The sequence below is a fragment of the Amaranthus tricolor genome, chromosome 3 (genome assembly GCF_026212465.1).
Source record: "Amaranthus tricolor cultivar Red isolate AtriRed21 chromosome 3, ASM2621246v1, whole genome shotgun sequence".
Classification (NCBI taxonomy): domain Eukaryota; kingdom Viridiplantae; phylum Streptophyta; class Magnoliopsida; order Caryophyllales; family Amaranthaceae; genus Amaranthus; species Amaranthus tricolor.
The window spans coordinates 24,609,855-24,634,212 of NC_080049.1; the positions used below are offsets into that span (position 1 = coordinate 24,609,855).

At 32.3% G+C, this 24,358-nt stretch overlaps 3 protein-coding genes and 1 long non-coding RNA gene across 6 annotated transcripts; 2 read left to right on the forward strand and 2 right to left on the reverse strand.

The window, feature by feature from the left end:
- Nucleotides 1-2,482: 2,482 nt before the first annotated feature.
- On the forward strand, nt 2,483-7,109 carry LOC130808874 (peroxidase 72-like). Its single transcript, XM_057674411.1, has 4 exons — nt 2,483-2,862; nt 3,148-3,339; nt 4,077-4,242; nt 6,272-7,109. Exons 1-4 carry the CDS (start codon nt 2,644-2,646, stop codon nt 6,682-6,684), a joined length of 990 nt encoding a protein of 329 aa, XP_057530394.1. The 5' UTR covers nt 2,483-2,643; the 3' UTR covers nt 6,685-7,109.
- Nucleotides 7,110-7,846: 737 nt separating this feature from the next.
- LOC130808712 (uncharacterized) lies at nt 7,847-12,268 on the forward strand. Of its 3 annotated transcripts, none has more exons than XR_009040722.1 (4): nt 7,847-10,003; nt 10,142-10,783; nt 10,888-11,112; nt 12,227-12,268. It is a non-coding gene; the product is annotated as an uncharacterized LOC130808712 (long non-coding RNA). The 3 variants fall into 3 exon arrangements; XR_009040724.1 differs by having other exon boundaries at nt 7,853-9,198; nt 9,732-10,783; XR_009040723.1 differs by having other exon boundaries at nt 7,855-10,003; nt 10,586-10,783.
- On the reverse strand, nt 10,162-16,606 carry LOC130808711 (uncharacterized). Its single transcript, XM_057674177.1, is given in 6 exon segments — nt 10,162-10,450; nt 10,584-10,825; nt 10,916-11,098; nt 11,315-11,397; nt 15,290-15,431; nt 16,308-16,606. Coding segments are annotated over 6 exon segments (984 nt in total). The 5' UTR covers nt 16,386-16,606; the 3' UTR covers nt 10,162-10,194.
- Nucleotides 16,607-20,328: 3,722 nt separating this feature from the next.
- On the reverse strand, nt 20,329-23,673 carry LOC130808140 (probable ubiquitin-conjugating enzyme E2 16). The gene is made up of 6 exons (XM_057673599.1): nt 23,465-23,673; nt 23,248-23,351; nt 22,854-22,956; nt 22,518-22,581; nt 21,223-21,311; nt 20,329-21,116 (listed from the first exon to the last, which is right to left on the reverse strand). The coding sequence occupies exons 1-6, from the start codon at nt 23,492-23,494 to the stop codon at nt 21,021-21,023; spliced, it is 486 nt and encodes a 161-aa protein (XP_057529582.1). The 5' UTR covers nt 23,495-23,673; the 3' UTR covers nt 20,329-21,020.
- Nucleotides 23,674-24,358: the final 685 nt, after the last annotated feature.

Below are 24,358 nucleotides of genomic sequence, written 5' to 3' on the forward strand. Positions count from 1 at the left end.
ACTGATGAACAATTCATAATCTACTCCTTTCACATGAAGTACTAGAGGAATGTGGTCGACTTTTCCTCCAAACATGAAGGAACCCTGCATAAAAAGGATATGAGTGACAACGTTTTCACAAGAGAACAACCACTTGTAGAAAGAAAAAAAGAACAGCACAAGCAATAGCAAGGCTTTTAAAAAAATAATGTATAGGTAAGAAACAACTAGACACTAGGGTAAGAAGGCAACTAAAGAAACAATTAGAATCTAAAATATGGATCTGACGTCTTCAATTATTCATATCCTTAGTCAGGTTCGCGGAGAGGCGCAGGTCACTCGGGTCATTCTTTATTTGATGAGAAAATTTCTACTACTACCACTAATTTTAGTGGTGAAACTTAAGCTTGTAAGTTTGTTACCTCTTCTCATCGTTGTTTAGGTTGTCCTTTTCCATTTTTAATAATCAAACATGGTATCAGTGCTCGGTTGGTGTTGGCTCTTTATAAATGGGTATTTAATCTTACAAGTGATTTAAAAGGCCTTTAATTAAATATTCATTGCCAATAAGTTTATAACAATTCTGGTGGTTTTAAATTCTACTGACACTCACATGTGAGGTTGTATTGAAGCGGCCTTTATTACCCACATGTGAGAAATAAAATAAATATATGCTACTTGAAAAATAACTTTTACTATTACCAAATTGACTTTTAATAGTAAACTTTCTTTAAACTTATAAGTAAATTTACTCTTTTCATCTTTATTTTAGTTGTGAAGACCCATTTTTAAAAATATAATAATATCCATGAAAAAGTATCTATAAATATTCCAAGGAAATGACCCAGCAAAATAAAACTGATGAAGTATAATAAGGTTTAATTTTCTAAATGAAATTTCCATCATGATTAGGGCGCTTTAATTTGGTTATTTAATATACAACAAATTGCTCGGAGAATGTAGCAAATCTTTTTAGGTTGGTCCCATGTTTTGCGTTCAAATCAGACGGCTTAATATAAATCATCAAAGCTAATAAAGCAAAATCATTAAAAGAACAAGTTGATTAATTTAAACACATTGGAAAGTAAAGTCATTAATAATTTTGAGTTTAGAAGAACTTTCCAACTGGAGGTTTTTTTGAAGTACAACGTTTTAAATTTTTTCATTACTCTATATAATCCATCTAGCTTGCTAGGTAAATTACTTAATTACCAACATTTTATAGGTAAAGAATAAAAATTTTAATATTGTATTATATTTTAGTTTTATCTATCGATTTATCGCCTAATCAACAAAAATTGAATGTATTTCCAAAAAAACATATATATTTTGAATCAGTTGATGGATTTAATCACAAAATCAGAGAATTAAAAACCTAATGCAAGTAAACACAAATTACCATAATTAACGACATCAAAAGATTTACCGAGTTTACTCAACTTGAGAACGTTCTCTCTAGGCCTAGTGAGTTTAATAATTGAAGAACATGTTAAGTTCTTAAAAAACTTTAATGGAGGTTAATAATGAAGTGTTATGGGATACGAGAGAGGTAGGCCTAAAGATGAGGATCGGATTACAATTGACGGAATATATTTAGAATGAATAAACTAGGTTGTTATTTTAATGTAATTTAAATTTTTAACATATAACCACAGTCACTTACATAAAAACGAGCCAAACAGAAAAACATAACATTTTGCGCCACTTAACCAAAAAAGCCGAGTCAACTTTCGTTGGCCATTCCAAAAGTCGGCATTTTCTTTTGTATCTGAACTCTTAATTTTTTTTCTTTCCTTAACCACGATCACTCCACTTTAGGTTTCCTTCGTCAAAATTAAAGTCGACTTTACTTCTCTCTAATTCCAAACTTTTAATTCTCCCTTCCTTGCTTAATTACCCCGCTTAGCTTCTCGAGCTACGCCTCATACATAGTTAATATTTCTAGATGATTCGCCGTCTGGGTGTTGTCTTTGGTGCTCACTTTTTCTTTACTTGTTAGGAGTTTTAGATCATTTCTCTAAGGATTTCCCCTCTTATAATTTCATAGTGCTATTAATTGTCATAATTCCTCCCATTTCAACTCAAAATTCAATAAAATATTATAATTATGAGCATTAAGTGAAATTACGCAATACATCATAAAATCTAGCAAAATAGACATAATACTACACCAAAAAGAAGTATAAATGTCACTAATAAGTACAAATAAATGCATTTAGTTTCACTTATTTAATTGATAAAATATTTTATTAAAAAAATTCATTTTACATATCACATGGGTTCCGGTGCTCCTATGTTCACACCCCTCCAAAAATCGTACCGTTAAAACAAATATAACAAAAACACCTAATTTGTATGTCATATTAGGCCTACCAAAGACTATTTTTTTCAAGCCTAGCTCCTTACATTGCATGGCACATAACACACATTATTTTATTTTATGATAACTAATTAATAGTACAATAAATAATATGATGACTTAGCTTTGGTACCAACCCCACTCTTTTTACCTCCTCCCATAACAGCTAGCTCTTGTACTCATTACCCCCCAAAACAACTACAAGTCTACAAGTCTCTTACTTAAGTCTATAAATAACATCAAATCCAAACCCATATAGTCTTAGCATAAACACAAAAGCACTATTCTCTCAACTCATCATAACAATGGCCAATTATCTCATTCTCCTATGCCTTTTATTAGCCATGGCTCCTCTTTGCTTCTCCAACAAATCTGAAGGAGGCCCTCTATACCCACAATTCTATGATCATTCTTGTCCTAAACTTGAACAAATTGTCAAGTCTGTGGTAGCCAAAGCCGTCGCTAAAGAACCTAGAATGGCTGCCTCTTTGCTTAGGCTCCATTTCCATGATTGTTTTGTCAAGGTCTAATTTATCTTAGTTTACACAAAAATTAAACTGGTTTATAAATGTTTCGTTAAAGTTAAGGGAGGTTCTGAGTATGTTCAACATGTTCGACGCCCCAAATTATTGGGGCCTAGATATAAAATTATATAGTATAAGCTAAGTATTTAAACATACGAAATTGTTCAAAAAAGATCATAATTTTTAAAATTGCACATGAATTTCAAAAATTTATCGATTTTTGCTCTGCACCTGGTTAAAGTATATATATTGAAGTGTGATGTGAATTTGTGATGATGATTACAGGGGTGTGATGGTGGAGTGCTGCTAGACAGTAGCGGAAGCATAATTAGCGAGAAGAGATCAAACCCAAACAGGAATTCAGCTCGAGGGTTTGAGGTTATTGATGAGATTAAGGCTGCGGTTGAAAAAGAATGCCCTGAAACTGTTTCCTGTGCTGATATCTTGGCTATTACTGCTAGAGATTCTACTGTTCTTGTAAGTTTTACAGTTTTATGTAAAGTTTGTTTGGTGAATAACGTCTCTTGGCTGGTTTGAGCAACTAAATTATTAGGTGATTTGTTAGTTATTGATTATGAAATATTTTTTATATTCTGATCAAATCTCTCATTTTATAATACATTTATTTTATGAAAAAAGAAAATCACATGGAAGTGGAAGGGGTGAACAGGAGAGGTTGTAGGGACATTTAAGGTGTTTGATTGCTTATGACTTAAAAGATAGGACCTTATACTTTAACAAACTTATAGTTTATTAGTCGATCATAACTTAGTAATTAGTAGCATACCTTTCATTTTAAATTTTGGTCCCTATTAAGTATGTTTTGATTACATTTTTAGTTATATTTGGTATTTGAATTTTCTGTTGATTTTTATTATTCTTAGAAATATGACAAAAAAATTTAGTTATTTTGATATTTGTTTATTATTTTGATGGTCTATATCTATTTTTTTGGTAAAATATAGTTAACAAAGACCTTAATCTTCTGAATATCAAAAAGTAAATACATTCAATATAAATTTATATTTTTTGGACCACTCGGCCCCGTGGGTAAGTAAGGAAAAAGTGATTATTTAATGATAATTGGACATAAATAAGTTTAAAATGATTTCAAAATAAAAAAATGAGATATTTGACAAAAATGAAACGTTTGAATAATTAGAATAGAAGGGAGTAATATTTAAAAAGATATGAATGGTTTATATGATATGCAGGCCGGAGGACCATACTGGGAAGTACCACTTGGGAGAAGGGACTCCCTTGATGCAAGTTTGAGCGGCTCTAACTACAATATTCCTGCTCCTAACAACACTTTTCAAACCATTCTTACCAAGTTTAAGCTTAAGGGTCTTGATATTGTTGACTTGGTTGCTCTTTCAGGTATGCCAATAATTCAAATTACCACTTATGATTAACTCTCTTTATTTACAAAAGTTTGATATTTTATATATAAATGAAATCCAATACCAATCTTGCTATAGAAAATAAATTCTTTTGCTTTTAGAAAAGTAATTTTACTATAAACTCTAGTGATAAGGACTTGTTTATCTTTTTCAAAGCTAAAGATGCTCATGCTATGCGTACCAGTTAAGTTAATCTAGTTTACTAAATAGTTAAAGCTCATAACCTGGTATTTAACATTTAATTTCTTTGGGGGTTCTATTTGAGATTTTCTCACCATAAATGGATTTTATATTTAGTTTATTTTTTTAATTGATTACTTAAATATTATAAGTAATCATTTTAAGTTTATAAAAAATCAATTTAAGAGTTAAAAACCATAAAAACTTATCACTTAGAAACTGTAAGTAATTACCTTAAAGTAAATTGATCACTTTAAGATTATGAGTATCATTGCAGACTAGAAAATTTGACAACTTTAAAACTGTAAGTAATCATTTTACGGTTATATGATTATTGGTTACTTTAAAATTATAACTCATTACTTTAAGGTTATAAGTGATCACTTTAATACAACAACTGTATGTTAGGTTAGTTTTAATTGAAATAATCTTACTATATGAGACTGACTCATTTCAAAATTTGTGTTTTTTTCTTGGTTTTTCCCATACTTAGAGGTGTTCATTCGAATTAGATGTTTCGGGTCAGTTTGAAATCGGGTTTTGTGTTCATATTATTTATTACATAAATGTAAATCATTTTTAAAGTTGAATCAAATCAAGTTCATTTATAAGATCGAATAAAATTTAAATCATCGAATCTAGTTTGAATATCATCCATACTTGTATGACCTCACCATTTTCCACTTCCCTTTAAACGGACAAAGTGACTATTGAGTAAACAATTTTATGTCCTACATATGGTAACATGTAATTATTATTATTAATTTGATAAAAAAAAGCTTCAAAGAAAAAATTGATCAAAATGCTTGAATTAAGTAGAAGTTGAGGTGGGTCAGATACAAAGAAAAATGGGTTATAACTTATCAAATCATATCATATCATCTCTAATAGTGAAGCCTATCTGGAACATGATAGATTACTTTATACAAAAAGTATATTTATTACTATTTTCTATTTACTAGTATTATTGTTGTATTAATACCTCAAATTTTGTTAACTTAAAAATAATAAAATGCTAATGTCAATTAAATTTACATCGAATCGAATTAATTAAGATTTTGTTGCCTATAGGGCTATAACTTAATTTATAGATTAAAAATAAGAAAACAAATTAAAAATGATCGATCTATGAATAATACTTCCTCCATTTCAATGACTTTGTCTCATTTAATAAAGGCACGATTTGCCAAGACATATGTGGAAATCTTAATATTTCCAATGGTGCATAAGTAAATTATAAAAAATTAATATCAATAATCCTTGCGTCGAGATGAATAAAACAAAATCTCACTTGACTATGTTTTAACTTATAGATTCAGAATAAATATAAATTAAGACTGAACTTTAAATAATGTCAAAAAAAGCAAATGGGACAAAGTCACTAAACAATGGGAGTATCAAAAAAATCATACTTCACAATAATAATGAATAAGACGGAGTTTTATTGATGGGTAATATTTAAGATGTCCGATTTTTTGGGCTCTGTATCTCATATTTGTAGTTTCTTTCTTTTCAAAATTGCCAAAAAATTATACTCAAAAGAATATATTTATGTTTGTGCAAATGTACAAGTATTAGTCCAGAGACTTGCTAATTATAAACTAAGAAACTTTTTGAGCGCATTTTTTTTTATGGATATAGGTTGTTTTTATTCACTCTCCAAACCCTGATTATAGACTTATAGTTTCTATGGGCGGGATACATTAAATATGACACGATGATGATATGAATAGCACAAAGTAATAGTTAAATGTATTATGTATTAGAATATAATTTTGATTTAGTTAGAGTAGTTGGAAAATGAAATGGTATTATACAATTTACAGGAAGTCACACAATTGGGAATGCAAGGTGCACAAGTTTCAGGCAAAGGCTATACAATCAAACTGGAAACGGGAAACCAGACAGCACACTAAATGCAGCGTATGCAGCCCAACTGCGCACTCGTTGCCCACAATCTGGGGGTGACCAGAACTTATTTGTGTTAGACTATCAAACCCCTTTCAAGTTTGACAACAGTTACTACAAAAATTTATTGGCTTACAAAGGTCTACTTAGTTCTGATGAAATTCTTGTCACCCAAAACAAAGAATCCTTAAAATTAGTTAAGCTTTATGCTGAGAACAATGAGCTCTTCTTTCAGCATTTTGCGGAGTCTATGGTTAAGATGGGAAATATTGCTCCTTTGACAGGATCTAGAGGAGAGATAAGGAAAATCTGTAGAAGAATCAATCACTAAGCTTCAATTCCCCAAATATGAATCCATATTCCTCTAGTCCTCTCTTTGAAAGAAGTATGGGTAATTGTTCGTGATCTTTCTTACCCAGACCCTGTTTTCAAGCAAGATATTGGGTTGATGATGATGGATTCATATATCGTCTTTTTAAGTCTGAATTGATTCTCCTTTATTATTGTTATTCAAATATGAACAATGTTCATTATGTGATTACTATTCTTGTGTATTCGTTTGTCATTGCTAGAGGTGTTCAATAGGCTGAATATCAGAATTGATATCAACTTGTGTATCTTGTGTTTTAATAATATATTGTTTGGAGGTAAATAAAAAATCATATATTGTTGTAATTTAGTTAAATGCTAGTTAGAAAATGCTTCTATTTCTATGTACACATTGATATGAGTGTGATCATCAGAAAATACTTGGATTAATTTTGTTTTGAATAAAGAAAGAAAATATAGATAAAATTTAAGAACTAAATCACAAGACAAATTCAATGAAATGTTTTTTAAGCTAGAGATAAGAAAACACTCAATCTCTCTAAGATTAACACTCATGACTAAGTCAAAGTATTAATGGAAAATTTGATTCTTTGGACATAAACAAAGATGAATAAGAGAAATAAACTCAAAGTTTATATTAAGCTTAATAGCATTCTGAATTTTACATTACATCAATACTCTTGTAGTCTTGTTTATAAGGCTAATATAAGATTTTAGAAGCTCTAGATATTTCCTAATTTTGATCAACATATACATGAATGAACAAAGATTCATGCACCAAAAAGTCTTCGAAATAAATACAATGTATGTGCAGATTTTAAGAAAAAAAATCAGCTCCTTAAGTTTTTTAAGTACAATGTATTAGCTGATTTTTAGAAGGAAGATTATTCCTTTTGTGCTTCGGTGATTTTCTTTGCTTTTTATTACATAAACTTAATTAAAACATAAAGATACCTATTTTAAAACTAATCATGTGTCATCTTAATATTTTTTTTGTACCTTGATTTTATGTGATCTTTTAAGTTAGACATATAATAACTACTAGTTTATGAAGAAATGTTTTAAAACAAGTATTTTAAAGAATTAATGCAACTAGCACATGAACATTTGATCTTGGATAATATTTAACATTTTTGTAGTTGGTAAATAATTAAGAATTAAAAGTTTTCATATGCAAAGCTAATTAAAATCCTAAAAACTTTCTTGAGATCCGCTTTTTATCGCCAAACATATTAACGACTAACAAGGAGTGACGCCGTGTCGCAACTGTAGTCTGGAAAATCATCAATTTTCTACAACTCAACGGAAAATGATTGAAAAATGGGAGTGGATTCGCCATTTTCGCATTCATGCATCCTCTGGGCGTCTTTCTCTATCATTTACAAGGTTAAATACTTAAATTACTTCTGCTACTACTTAAGAATCGAATTTTTTTTTCTAGACCTAGTTTTTTTGGTTTTGCACCGAGTGATTGTGATCTATTTTCCGTGAATGATGGGCGAATTGCAAATTGTCCAACTTACAAGAAGTCAAGAACACTCCTCATGCTCTCTTCACCATTGCTCCTTTTGAGGTTGTTTTCATTTGCAAATTTTAAATTGTTACGCTTAAATTTTAGCTTATTATATGTAGTTTGTCATTATTATAAATCATATTGTAGAACCTCAATATTCCACTTGTTAAGTTTTAGCATATAATTGATTGGAATAATACCAGATGTACACTTCATAAGTAAGTATATACCATACTAAAACAATATGGCAATGGGAGTAAAGAACCATGTTAAAAGAGAAAGGTGGGCTGTCTTTATAGAGGAATTTATTATTTTTGATTAGGAGTAACTAGTTAAGTCTAGAGAATCGCTACATGAAAGAAAGGGTAGAGATTTAATTTTTTGTAGGTTGTGAGAATTAAAATTCTATCACAACTAAGTATGAAGGGAAAAGCTATAGAGGAATTTGGTGAAGTCTTTTCCTGGATAGATTCTATTGTTTGGTTTTCTTGATGATCTTCCTCAAACCCTCTTCATTCAGTACTCTGAAGTAACTTTATCCATTTTATAAATGCTGGATGCTTTTATTGGAAATTGATTTTATGCAGATTTTTGCTTTGTCAAAGCTCTCATTTCCTTCTTTTAGGAAAAAGAGATACCAACTTGGGGCTTAGCCAACAATCTGGAGACTGAAATCAGTTCCTTTTTGTCTACTTTGCTGATCTTTGCTGCTTTCCATTTTAATTGCACCATGCTTCTTAGTATACTAAAGATTGGGATATAAGACAAGGTGACATTAGCAGTTTGTGTATTTGATTGTTATGCTGCTGGCTAGTTATTCTTTAGAGTTTGGACCTTGTTTTTTATCTGGGAAGTATATAGAGAATTCTAATTGACTGCTAGAGCTTTCTCATTGGTGGCTGAGGAATAATTTTGGCTTTTGATAGCTCCAATACTTGATCGCTCTCTCTGTAACACACATATCACTTAAAGACATACTTCAGATCCAATTGACAAACAAAGGTCAGTAGTGATCAATAAGTGTTTCGTCATCCACATTTTACATCTTGATCTTTATTTTAAATGCAGAATAGATATCTACTCGTAGAAAGGAAATGTTAAGAGTCTGCAAATTCCATGGGGTGACCTTGATTTTTTTGCTTTTTCATAAATATTTTTTAAATTCGTGTGATAATTATGAGCTTTTAAGTTTTTCATATAGTAGACAAAATGTTAAATTTTTAGTTAAATTAAGTACTTAATTTGACTAGATTTCAAAATATAGGGTCAATTACGGTGATCACAACATTGTTTTCTCAAAAAAATATCGTTACGTCGGGAAAAATAGTGTAAAGTTAATAAAAAAACTTCTCTTTTGTCTATCACGTGGAAAAGTTGAAAGGCCAAGATCACTATGTGGATTAAAAAAAATATTTATCTACCACGTATGAAAGTGAAAACTTAAAATTACCACATTGAATTTTCCTCTTAACAGTTTCTCATTTCAAACTTGTAAAATTTAATTTCTAACAGTAGTAAAACTTGTGCTGTCTTAGAGAACAAGCAGCCACGTGTTGAGACACTCAAGGTCTCCATTTCCCAGGACTCAAGGCAAGATCAGCCGTATTCATGTTTTTGGTCTTTAGCGCTGTGTTCATATTAGGGTTTTTGCACAAAGTAAGACATGTTAACTCCTATGAATATTGTCAAATTTTCCATTGCTAGCGTTTATGTGCTTTGAAGTAAGGAGCGGGATGGTAATGAAATCCAAGCCAAAGCAATCACAATAGGATAGCTGAAGCTGAAGTACCAAGCGTGCAGTCTCTAGGTAAAAGAAAATTTACATCTGAGATAATAGACAAAATTTGAACCATGGCAAGAAAATACAGCTCTATCCCACTTGTAGGGATTTTTATGAAATTGTACAAGAATATCAGTTGAAATCTTGAATGTTTGGATTCAACAGTTATTATACAGATAGTGCAATTGTACAAAGGATATCAGTTGGATTTAGAAAACCTAAATTTGTTCTGGAGTAAGATCTTGAAAAAAGGATAATATCTCATTGGACACCTCCTGCAGTTTCTCCAGTTGGATGAAATGGGGACCGTCAAGGACACAAACTTGTAGATCAGGGACAAGGCTCTTAAAGATAGAGCCTTCAATATACTCCTTTGTTCCAAGATTTTCAAAGCCAATGTCTTTTTTACCGACAATAAACTTGACTGGAACTGTTATCTTTGCTCCCTGCCAGGGTGCGAGGAGCTCCCAATTCCTAACACACGATATAAATAGTCGGTGATTTAGGTTATGCACTTCTTAGTAATCAAGAATGAGAGATAAGAACCAACGAATATTTTGTTGAATTGAGTAAAAGTTGAAGCAAGTGAATGAAGTGAAATACTTACAGGTCCATATTGCGGTAATAGTTACGAGGGCCGGTGAATCCAGACTCCTGAAACTTGTCTGCGTAAACCTGAAGCTCTTCTTCGGTAATCCATGGTGGCAAGACTGACAGAGTCTCTAGATAGTCTATGATCTCCATACCTTCTGGAGCTACCAGATTGTCTATTCTCCCTATCAGCAAGAATTTCTTCGTCACTGTCAGGTAATCATACCTTGCAAATGCTCTCTCTGCTATTCCTGATTCCTGCTTTGATAAAGACAGCAATCAAGTTTGTGTCGACTAAAATCATTTTCTGCGCAAACAAGGGACTGCAGGTTTGCAGGAAAGATAAACCTGAAATTGACAGACAAAGAAGTCATCTCCAAAAGATTGCCGGAAAGAGTCAGTAGGCTTGGTGAAGGGGTCTCTAGAGAAATACGGAACAGAGAGGCAAACCACTCCTTTGACTCGATCAGGCCTAAGTAAACTCAAGTTCCATGCAACCACAGCTCCCTAGTCACTACCCACCACAAACGCCTTACAAAATGCATGTAAGTTTTTATTAGAAATGAGTTGACTAAAATAAATAGAGATTTTGTTTGATTTGACTTTGATGCATATTTTTATAGTATTTCCAATTTAATTTTAGTTATGCACATTTAAAGATAAAAAGGTTAAATACTGCATTAGATAGCGAAATAACAAGAATTGTAACAACTAATTAGAACCATAGGAAGTAAAAATTCTAGTTACCATTTCTTCATCAAAGTAGTCCAATAGTCCTAAAATATCAGCAACAATATGGAGCATGGTATAAGAGCATCGACAATTACATCCTTTTTTAGTTCCTAATTATTAATAGGAACTAAGTTTACTTTTCAATGCAATGCCATCTTCCTCCTGTAAAATGGGGTTCAACTTAAAAAAGGACCTTCAAATGTTAACGTCTACCTGCAAAAGCAAATCAAAATTTGCTGCTTCCTATAATATTGCACCACTTGGCAACAACTTGTATGGCTTTATTTTTTCAAATTTTTAAACACTATAAATGAGTTTTTTGCTTTTTTTTAATAACATTCAAATCAAAAAAATAAATCAATTATACCAACGGTCATAATTTTTTTTTCTATAAATTGACACCAATTTAGCAATATTTTCAACAATTTCAAAAATCTCTATTTTTCTTATTTCTCTCTAAGTATCATAATTCTCTTTGTAATTCTCTATTTTTTGCTTTATTTTTTACAATTAATTTTACTCTAATTTTTTATAATAATTATGGATAATAATCATCCTTATTACGGAAATAACTCACAAAATCCAAACAACTCTCAAAATTCATATTTTCGTCCATATCAAAATATCCCACAAAATACAAACAACCCACAAAATCCAAACATTATTCAAAATTCCAACTCTAATCCTCAATTTGATCCAAATTTTATAAATACTCTTGAATTTCAAATCATGATGAGGCAATATATAGCACAAAATCAAAATAACATTCAAAGTTCCAACTTTATTCGTCATCAAACCACTTCAAATTTGGGAAATAATCAACCAATACTTTTCCAACCGCAAAACCAAAACCAATCTCATTCTATCCCATGAGCACATGGGAGTAGCAACATATCAAGGTTTGATGAAATGTTTCCTACTCAACAGCTAGCTGACGATGAGGTTGAGAATGAAGTAACAAAAGGAAAAGGAAGAGGAAAAGGAAAAAGAAAAGGTGAACAGAGATATATGATCTTGTGAAGAAGATTTATGTGTTGTTTCCGCTGTACTTAATTGCGGAGGTGATATAGTAGTTGGAACTGATATAATAAAAGCAACATTATAGAAGAAGATAATACAAATTTACAATGATAAGGTAAGAAAAAGGCCAAATATAATCCAATAGAGAACTAAAAAATCTATAAGAGGTCGATGGGCTCTAATTAATGGTGATGTTGTAAAGTGGATATCCCAATTGGGAGAGGCGGAAAGAATGCGAGCTAGTGGTACGAATGTTGACGACGTGGAACAGACAACATTACTTCTCTTCGAACAAGCACATGGTAAGAAATTCATTTTTCAACATTGTGTGACTGATTTGACTGAATATTGTACAAGATGGAGACCAGGACAAGACTCGACCGATCTTACTATTGATAGCTCTAAAAGATCAAGTGAAGTTGGATTACCAAGGCCTGATGAAGTGAAGAAGGTGAAGGCACAAAGAAAAATAAAGGGGATTTCCACTTCCTCGGATACGGATGTGATAAATGTCGCTATGAGTAGGATTGATAGTGGAAGAGACTTGGTTCATGAGAAATTAAACAACGCTATGCAGTTTCAAAAGACACAACATGAGCAAAAGTTAAGGTTTCAAACGTGGAAGTTACTTACGAAAAAAGAGATGAAAAATATCACTCTTACTAACGAGGAAATCGCATATCTAGAGGAGCTTAGGGAGGAGTTTGTACCTAAGCGTTTTTAATTTGTTTTTTTTAGTAATCGTTTATTTGTAATATGTTTTCTTTAATTTCAGTACTTTGTGTTTTAGTTTGTAATATGTTATTTATTGCAACCTTTTCTTATGATTTGGCATATTGAACTCTTGTTTTCTACATACTGAAATTTTATCTCTGCAACCCAATCGTATCTTTTGCAATGAATCTTATCTCTACAACACAATCTTATCTCTGCAACACAATCTTATCTTCTGAATTAGCAAATTGTAATCTTATCTTATACACATTGAAATCTTCTCAAAAGACATCTCTAAAATGAATCTCAATAACATATAATGTACATTCAATCAAAAACCAAAATGAATCTCAATAACAATTCTTCAAGTTCTTCTAGTTCCTCTGGTGATGATGATTGTTTTAATAATGCGTTACTTAATATAATACTTATGAATCAGAGTATTGAGGAACAAGAAGATTTTATAATCCAATTCACTATCCAAAAGCATATTGAATCAACGTCCGGTGGGAAACTTGCTCAAAAAAAGAAGAGGAAGTTCATAAATCGTAAATGTGGGGATGCCGAGGAAAGGCTTATGAACGACTACTTTGTTGAGCGTCCACTGTATTCATAATCTATGTTCTGACGTAGATTCTATATGAGTCGATCTTTGTTTCTTCGAATCGTTGAAGGTGTTACAACTACAGATCCATACTTTCAACAACGACCAAATGCGCTTGGGGAACTAACCGCGTCTCCTGTACAAAAATGCACTGCCGCATTGAGGATTCTCGCATATCGAACATGTGCTGATGCAGTTAATGAGTACATAAAGATTGGGGAAAGCACTGCAAGAAGTTGTCTTCTCCATTTTGTCCAAGCAATTAGACAAGCCTACACAAAAGTGTACTTGAGAAGGCCAAATGTCACTGATTTGCAACGACTACTTCATGACGGTCAACGAAGGGGATTTTCAGGCATGTTAGGCAATATAGATTGCATGCACTGAAAATGGAAGAATTGCCCTAGAGGTTGGAAAGGGTTGTATCAAGGAAGAAATAAACATGCAACAATCATCTTAGAAGCTGTGACCTCTGGTGACTTGTGGATTTGGCATGCTTTTTTTGGAACGCCTGGGACTTGCAATGATATAACTGTCTTGAGAAAGTCTCTTGTTTTTGATGATATTTATCAAGGTAAAGCTACTGAGGTAACTTATAATGTAAATGGGAACACATACAATAAGGGTTACTGCCTCACAGATGGTATATATCCAAAATGGGCTGCTTTTATCCCTGCAATTCGACTCCCACTAAACTAAAAAGATGTGTTGTTTACAAGACGCCAAGAGTCAGTAAGGAAAGATGTTGAACGTGCATTTGGAGTTTTACAAGCACGATTTGCAATCACACAAAGACCATCTATTATTTGGGATTAGGATTTAATATGGGAAATAATGTTGGCATGTATCATTCTTCACAATATGATTGTTGAAGATGAATGTGATACATACAGAAATTATAAGGACACAAATGAATTCGAACAAGATAATATTCAATATGTTGCTGAACCATCTTCCCAACCACGCAATACAACTTACCAAGTTCAAGCGGGCAGATATAATAATTTGACGTTGGAGCAATATATGCATAGAAGAGAACAAGTTTGGGATAGACAAGTTCATAATGCATTGCGAAGAGACTTGGTAGAGCATATATGGGAACATTGTCAAGGATGGTATGATGATGCTTGAAAAAAATTATGTGTAGTGCAAATGTACGAGTTTAATTAGTTGTTCAGTTTAATTATGTGTATTATTTTTCATTCAATGTACGAGTTTAATTAGTTGTTCAAATTTACGTTTTTCAATTAATATTTCAGGAAATGAATACTTTAAAAATTTTGATAAAAACTTGATTGTTAACTAACGAAGTTAATTAATAATGAAAATAGTAATTTAAAAAAAATTTGTCATTCATTAACGAAATTAAATTATTTATTTATTAATTTAGTTAATCATTAATTAAAATTAATTAATCATAAATTTTTTATTTTTAATTACGTGTAATTGATCTTTAATTAAAATATTTTAAGTTCATCTTTAAATAAAAAATAAATAATGATATATAAATAGGAGTGAGAAAGTAAAAGTGGGCCATGTGAAATAGTGTTTGGGAAGATAAATGAGAAGCTGACCATTGTAGAAAAGTTATCATTAATTTTATGGAGGTATACGGGGAGCTCTCCCATTGCTGATGCTCTAAGACGAGGGACTCAATGGTGCATCTGAATCACCATAACCTCGCAAATCAGGGGCTACGACATGATAACCATGGCTAGTTACAAAGGGGATTTGGTGGCGCCATGAGTACCAAATTTCAGGGAATCCAAGCAACAAAAAGTACAAGGGGTCCTCCTTGTAAGAATGACTCGGGTTGCCTTTCTCATTGATATTGATGTCAATCTATACAAGATTGCTATTATACTTTAGGAAACTAAATATTCTCCTAATATTTTACATAATCACAAAGATATACAAAATAATGCAAGAAATCAAAGAGATATTATTTTAAGATATTATAATATTCTAATACACCCCCGCAGTCGAATCGAGAGGTTTAGAGACGCTGAGACTGGAACGAAAATCATCAAATAATACTTGAGGAAGGCCTTTGGTGAAAATGTCAGCAATCTGATAACGAGATGGAACATGAAGTACCCGAACATCACCGCGTTTTGACTTTTTCACAAACAAAGTGAATGTCGATCTCAATATGCTTAGTTCGTCCCGATGATTGTGCTTTTGATGCTTGGACTCGTCTTGAGAACAATTTTCAGAATAATAAGACATCTCGAATCCTTCATCTTGAATCTCAATTTAATGACATTTCTCTATCCACTTTTTCCGATGTAAGGTCTTATTGCAATGAACTTGAAAGTACTGTCACTTCTCTTAATAATCTTGGTACTTCCATCTCCGACAATCGATTGGCTCTTCAAGTTCTTCATGGGTTAACCCGAATTTGATCAACGCGAAAACCGCTAATGAGGAATCTATTGATGAGCGAAGTAATGAAGTAGCATCATGTGATAAAACTTGCAGAGACAAAAGTACTGTGAAAGAAGCTGCCCCTGATGTGAAAATTGAACAGGAAATTCAGGAAAAATCTGTTGCGAGTCGTCCTTCACAAGATGTGTGCACGCCTAAACCGCTAACGGTTGCGCGTAAAGGAGGACGAACAACTATCGAATCAAAGAGATATTATTCTAAGATATTCTAATATTCTAATACTCCTTTACCTTCTTGCTCTGCTATGTGTATCTTTATACCGTTTGTTTTCACTAACTTGTGCTGGATTTCTCCTTCCATTTTTTTATTTTTGTGCTTTATGCTCACTTTGAATTTTGGAATTGTTATGCCTGTTTAGGGAGGTGTCCAATGCCTGCCCGTCTATGTGTTAGACACCAATTTTTTTGTTTTTTTTTTTAATTCTACCCTTTAAATGCATTAATTTAGTAATTAATCTTGCATTCCACAATTTACGCTACGTATTATGTTGCTAAATTAAAAATTAGTATTAAAGTCAAACCTGAATTCTAACATCTTTATAAGTAAGCTACACAAAAATTAACAACAGTAATTTCAATAGCAATACGTAAAAACCCATTACAGTAAGTAACTAGGTTATCTTGTTTTACAAACATACCACCATGAAAAATCCTAAACTTCACGCAATTATTAAAAGTAGACATTTGAGTACATGAAAATGGAAAATAATCAAGCTTTGAAATAATGCCTAAACCCTAACTATTTCAAATGCAAAGGGCGTAACAAAGATTTGTACAGTACACATCCCCTAAATAAGAATAGAATCAAGAAACCCTAAAATAAAACCTAAATCCATTGAAAAAAGCGTTATTTGCGAAAATTAAGAGGGAAAGGAGTAGAAAAATACCTTCAATGCACATCAATGAAGGAAAAAAAATTAAGTGACTAAGTGAAAAATGACGTTGACAATTTAGGGAAGCGTAATTGTGAAATTCTAAAATTATTTTGGCTGGTAAGTTTTAAGGAAGTTGCGCCAAAATTAAATTGGGTTGGTTTTATTGAGTAAAAAGGGTATGGTAATTGGAAAATTGGTTTTACAGTCAACGAATCCTGTGAAAGTCAAAGGTTATTCTAATCGTTTAAAATGTCATTTTTTGGGTCAGTCATCGAATTCAATAAATGAACAAGCCCTTAGCTTTTAAAAATCAATAAATGATCACCATGAGATGTGTTGAGGTGGGTCTATTTAATCAACTCGTTTTTCTGATTGATAACTTTAATATTGTAAGTGATCACTTTAAGATGTTAAGTAATCATTTTATAACTCCTTTTGAAGATTATTAAGTGAATATTTTATAATTGTAAATGATCAATTTCAGATTATGAGTGATTATTTTGAGATTATAAATGTACATTGAGTCAGTCCAATCGAAATGAAGTCACCATTAGATCGTCTCATTTGAGAATTTTAATTCAAAAATCATACGTAAAGTATTATTTTAAATAATTGTCACCTTTTAAATTGATTTGCTTTTAAAGGATTTTGTGACTTGTAACATGTTCAGTAGATTACCTTTGAGAATTGTGTTTGATAGCACCTTAAAAATTGTAGTTGAAATAGAAATTTGTAGTTACTAAAAGAGTACCATGAAAATTAAATTCCGACAAATTGTGAAATTTAAATTTCCTATTTTGCTGATATGAATATTACTATCTTACTTGTTGATAACTAAACACAATACATTTTAGAAAATTTAAACTTCTATGCTAATTAGTATTAACCAAACCAAACAAGCTCTTAGTATATGAATACATGAGCTATAGTCACAAGCACAATACTTATTACTTACGTAGATGGTATTAGGATTATATTGTGCTTAGTATATTTTATTGGGTCTATGTATAGTTTAGCCCATCTTCCTAATTTGATGTACTTGTATATATACTCAATCACAAATAAGAAAAGTAAAGGAACAATATTATTCTAACATGGTATTAGAGCTGATGGTTCGATCAAAAATTAAAATGGTAAGTCCGAAAAGAATGGTGCTCCTATCCTAATTGATCGCTCCTACATACAAACTTGACGAAGGTTCGCATGTGAGGTGGTGCTAGGATGGTTTATCCCACATCAACAAATTAAAGATGGTATGAACACTTTATAAGTTATTGGATCCTTTTTTCTCATTGACATACTATTTTGGAATGATATCTCCTTGGCTTAAGAAATGCGTGCACCTCGTATTTTCCCGAAAATATGCTGCATTCATAATAAGTCCAGTTTAACACGGTATCAAAACTATTTGGATTTATCTTCTTTTTGACAAGACAAAAGTTACTACAATGTTTAAGTGATCCTTTTCTATGGTTGAGAGGCAATTTGATGTCAAATTTAGAGTGGTGCATAGTGATAATGGTATGGAGTTCAATGGTATAGACGAGTTGTTTTCACACAATGGCATTTTATTACACCACAATAAAATGGGAGGTTTGAGCGCAAACACCATCATAAATTGAATGTTGCTCATGCGTTGCGATTTCAAGCTAATTTACCTTTACATTTTTTAGTGGATGTGTTTTGGCTACTAGTTACGTTATTTGTAGAACTCCGTCCTTTGTGCTAGATTTTAAAACTCCATATGAAATTTTATTTGGCAATTTTCCTTGCTTTGCTAACTTGCGGGTTTTCGGGTGCTTATGTTATGATCACGATCATCATTCAAAATGGGGCAAAATTTTTAATAGGAGTCGAAAATGTATTTTTGTTGATTACCCTTACCCTTAAGATAAAAAGGATTGAAAATTATATGATCTTGAGACTAGGGATTAATTTGTTTCTAGAGATGTCCATTTTTATATACATGAATCCAATTTCCTCATCCTTCCACTTCCCTTGTAAATATCGTTGCCCCAAACATTGTAGACCTTTCTTATCATGACATTATTGATTCTTCTCATGATGTATTCATTGGGTCACCAAACATTGAGTCATCTACATTTACTAGTTCAACGGCTAGTGAAGGGGTTGTTGCTCCTCAAGTCGGGCCAAATGTGATTGAAATGTCTAGGGAGACGGGGCTCAACAAAAGGGATGAGATTTCGATGAGTTTAATATTGGGCAGCGCAAGATTTACCTATTGTGCCCACGCATAATTTGGAAACTACTAGTTCTTTTGATCTTGTTTTGAAGGATGAGGTTGTGGCCACTCCTATTGTTCTAGATTCTGACGATAAAGAAAAAGGCAAATGTATTCGACATCCGTCCACAAAGCTACGGGGTTATGTCACCAACACTATATGGAAAGTTGGTCCTCCTCCTTCTTCTCCATCCCCTAGTTCAAGTCGGTCTTCGGTTCGTCATTAGCATATTGAAGTTGATTGTCATTTTATTCAAGAAGCCATTCAAGGTCTTTTAAGTCCTCATGTTCTTACTAGTACACAACTAACAAATCTTTTCACCAAGGCGCTAAGCTATATTCAGTTCTAATTTCTTCTTCGTAAGTTGGGCATTGTGATCTTCATGCTCCAACTTATGGGGTATTAGGATTATAAATTAACAAATGAAAATATTCCAAACACAGATGTCGTAACAACATGCATGATGCTCAAAACCAAAACATAAAGTTCCAACACTAGCAGCCAGTAATGGTGTTGCCTATTGCGTGGTTCTTACGGCCAACCAAAACTCATGAAACGTCTTATGAGATGACCTTTACACGTTCAACAATACTGTTTAAATGTTCGGTTCTCTTGCTTCCTAATTACTAAAGAAAACTGCTGATAATAAAAGGCCAAACTTGTTCAACGTTTTACATTATGCTTGGATAAGAATTTTTAGGCGGAAAAGAAAAGAAGGAAAGCAAAAGGGAATGAATAGAACTTGTTTGTTATAAGGAAAGAAATATAAGAATACCCTCATTTTTCTTTCAAATCTTTCGACTTATAGAGAAATTTAGTCATTCATTAGCAAAATTGAGAAACTCAATCCTTTCTCAAAGTTCTTCCTTCAAATTCCTTCCCCCTAAATTTGTGAATTTCAACTAGTCTTTTGAGAGACCGTCTCTCTTAGAGACTTATTTCAAACTCAGCCCATTAAAAATTAATGCCAACTAACATTATTCTTAAAGCTTACTTACCGTATTCTTAATGCCTACTTTCAATATCGTAAATGTCTATTTATATCATTCTTAATGCTTACTTGCAATATTTTAAAAAATATATAATGGGCCGGCCCAATTAGAGTTGGTCTCTCAAAAAGACTCTCTCACGAAAATTTGTGAATTTGTTATTCAAACAAAGAAAATAGTCCATAAAATAGTGATTTTTTTTAGAATGTAATCAGATGCCAAAAATAAGACCGACTTATTAATACGGTCTAAACATGTATACTCTATACGAAGAAGGGTAGCTTATCTTCCAACGTCTCCCTCAAGTATTACTATGAGGAGGGCATCCCTTCAAAAACACATAATCGCTCATCAAAAAATCGATCACATCTTCTGGTTCGATGAGGAAACATACACCTTAATAATTAATATTCGCTCATTGAGTATGGAGTAAACTTGTCGGAAAATTTTCATCAAGACCGACTCTCGAGTGAGAGGACGAGAATTAACACATAGCACTCTTGAGTGAGCAGACGAGCTAGACATTCTCTTTTAATTTTGAAGGGACGGGGATGTTTATTCAAATAAGTTTAAATTCAAGTACTCAGCATCCTCAAACCACCCATTCACCCACCTCCATTCATCATCACATTATGAAGTAGCATAAGGTTCTCTCCAATACAAAAAAAAGACTTCCCAAATTACTATGACACACAAGGACAATGATAAATTTAGTTGTCAAGAAAGCTATCTTTCATTTTTCTTTTGGGCTTTAATCTTTCATTAAATCTTCAAGGGTTAGAATACTAATCTGATGTCATGAATAAGTATGACAGATATGTTTCAAACTTTATGCTTTATCATCATGGAACCACCACCTGGTTTCCTTCGGAGATCTTCCGTTTCTGCAGTTCATCACATAATGATCATTATCTTTAGGCCTTTCCTGTAATGTCAAATATAATGTTAGTAGCTTACAATCCATTCAAATGATTACTCAATGACTAAGACGTACCCTTTAAAAGTTATTGCACTAATAGGTAAAGACATACCCTCACTGAAGAGCTTGATAGCATCGAGAGGATGCTGATGCAGATAGAACTCACCGTCATAGCAGGGGACCATGAGTCATACAGAATATCTGCAACAATAACCACCATAATTATTGTTGAACTGGGAATGAACAAGTTTACTGCTATGACTCACAAAATGTAGAACAATGGATAGCTGAATAAATGTTTTTCAATATGAAAAACTAGAGTATTAGACTTACAGCTAATAATCAGATCACAAACATTAATACTGTTGACATAATAGAAGCTGTTTTCACAGAGTAACAGAAATTAGATGATACAATTAGATCCACCCTTCCAATAAGTCCATGAGAATCACTAGCAAAAGTGCCTAATTGCCGAATCAATCACCAGGTAAGTAAAATGCCACAGTAGGCATTCCAAGTCAGTACATAGAACAAGCAAGTACACACATTAAACATAGAATCATAGTACCAAATCATGCCTACTGAAATTATTATGTCATAGTTGTTGGTAAAATGACCTACAAGTAGCATATAAAACGAAATAATTCGTAACAAGATAATGAAGTCATATGTGGTGGAAGTAAAAAAGCTTGTGAGTAAATTAGGAGGGTTATTAGTCAATGCATTGCATTAAATTCAGTGTTACAGAGAAACCGAGCATAACATGTTCAGACTAGGGGTGTTCAATTGGCGGGCCCCCATTTTGAGCCTTTATTCTACCCAGCCCATATTTACTTAAGTTTGGCCTGGCCCTTATCCGGTCCATTGAACGCCCCTAGTGGAAACCAGTAGTCCCATTGCGTGGAATCACCTAATCATTTGACAGCAAGCAACAAGAGGAATATTTTAAAGACAGCCAACATAGTAACATCAACAAGGCTAATCCTTTGATCCTTTCCGATTAGAACACTCAATTCCTATATAGAGCAACATGGGAAGGAGAGCTAAGAAAGTAAATAACATATACACTAAGGAGGTGTTTGATATCAACTTTTTAGGTTCAAGAGATTCACGCAACTCATTCCATTACTTAGTTTGACTATGAGATTGTGTTAACTCAATTCCTCTCATAAAGGTAATGGATACCCATAAATTATTACCGCTCATTTCTCATTAGAAACGAATTCCCTTTCTTTCCTCTCCCTCTCTTTCTTCTCATCCCTTACATCTCGTTATACCAAACCATTAATAATAATAACACTTAACATTTCCCTTGCGGCCTTACCTCTCTTTATGGCATCCGTTTTCATCACACTTTCATTTGTCATACCAAAAAACAAACAAACTAATCACAAAAAGAAAAATTACCTAAGCATATATGCCCATTACTATATATATGAGGATGAATTGGAGCCGGAGGTAAAAATATCACCTGTCCGAAATAAAAACCCCCACTCAGTTTCAAATTCACATCCACCATAAAATTTCAAATGCTCATTAAAAATCTATGATCATCTTTCTTATCTTTCATCATCATCATCATCCTACCCAGTATATCCCGCTCTTAGAAAGCTAAGGCCAGGGTCCAGGGAGGGAAGGACGGCGGCAACTCATTCCCATAGAGGAGAGCACGGCCAAAGGAGTCCCCAACTCGAGAAAGATATAAAATTGAGATATAAAATTTGTGTAAAAAGAGAAATAAACCTGAGGTGCTTCCATGGGATAATTTACAGGAAAATCAACTTGAAGTTGGTATGAATCATTTGAATACAGAGTTCCTGGTGCTCCATTCACATCAATTATCCACCTTTTATTTCACAGTCCAACCAAATTAGGGGTTAAAAGTAAGAATATCCATAGCACAAAATTGAAAATACCCACAACATAAAATTAAAATTTGAATATACCCACAAAAAGCAAATTGAAAATTGAAAATTACCCAAAAAATTATACAATTGAAAATACTCACAAAACAGAAATGGAATTTTGAAATTACAGACAACATGTAATTGAGAATTTAAAACCCGCAATTTTGATGATTAATCACAACCCTATAAAATTTTAGATTAAAATTGAACAAAAGTAAAGAAGAAAATACCTTTGGAGGTTATCAGTGACTATGTGCTTGAAACCAGCAAGAGGATTAAGCTGCCAGTCAGCGAGTTCCTTTTGGAGTCTACTGCTTGCGATTTTGCTTAGTGTCTTTCATAAACATCCAACAAAATTACATTTAAATTGCGAAAAATAGCAATGATAAACTATAAAATTTTCCGATAAAAAACTCTGAAATTTAATCATAAAGAGAAGGAAAGAACCTTGCGAGAGTTCGTAGAAGAAGTAGTCATGTTTCTTGCAGTTTTCTTCGCTTCGAGCTTTGAGGTATTGATCGATAGATGGCGAAAGAAATAGGACGAAAGAATGGCGAAGAGTAAATGGAGGGACGACGAAAGAAAAGAAAGTCAGAAAAATTAGATAATCGGGGGAATAATGGAATAAACTTAATAGGAATGTTTTTATTTTTCCCTATTTTCAATTAAGCTTTGTCTCCTGTTAAGTGTTCGACAAGTTGTCTAATTAAGAACATGGTATCATTTTTTTAAATAACTTTATTTGCATTTTTTAATTACCTTTGTTACATTAGTTTGACTTTTTTTTCCGACTCCTAAAAAGTTCATATTTGTCATTTTAAAGTGTTCTATTTGTTGTTCGCACAAAGAATCCTACTATTTTTTCTCACAAATTTAGTATAAAAATAGTCTTATTTATCCTCATTTTAATATTTTAATAATGCTATTGTCTCACGTATTTTTCACCAACTTTATTTTAACCTTTTTATGTTCCTTATAGTCGCACATGTTTTCCAATAACTTTATATAAATAATTTTTTATTAGTTATGGTCTTCATATTTTTTCCACTAACTTTCTTTTCATATTTTTATATTGTTTATCATACTCATTTTTACTCCATCAAATTTATTATATTACTCAATAAAATAATATGTGCATTATCTAAAAGTATCTATTTTTCTTAAATCCTGTGAATATTCTTCGTGAAAACTTCATTAAGAAACAAAGAGAGTAGCTTTTGTCTCACCATTTTCGGTTTTTCTTTCTTCTTCAAATTGCCATTGTTGGCACTTTCAAGTTTTCAATTTTTCATTTCAAGTTAGCATCATACTTCATCCAAAAATTCAAACTTCAACATTTCA

Bases quoted from the DNA above. Each gene is read 5' to 3' on its own strand.
- LOC130808140 (XM_057673599.1), bottom strand. From the start codon at position 23,494: ATGACTACTTCTTCTACGAACTCTCGCAAG. The intron at 22,957-23,247 runs GTATTTTCTTCT...GTGAAATAAAAG, and splicing joins GTCACTGATAACCTCCAAAG to GTGGATAATTGATGTGAATG. The intron at 22,582-22,853 runs GTTTATTTCTCT...TATTTCGGACAG, and splicing joins ATCCCATGGAAGCACCTCAG to GTGATATTTTTACCTCCGGC.
- LOC130808874 (XM_057674411.1), top strand. From the start codon at position 2,644: ATGGCCAATTATCTCATTCTCCTATGCCTTTTATTAGCCATGGCTCCT. The intron at 2,863-3,147 runs GTCTAATTTATC...TGATGATTACAG, and splicing joins TCCATGATTGTTTTGTCAAG to GGGTGTGATGGTGGAGTGCT. The intron at 3,340-4,076 runs GTAAGTTTTACA...TATGATATGCAG, and splicing joins CTAGAGATTCTACTGTTCTT to GCCGGAGGACCATACTGGGA.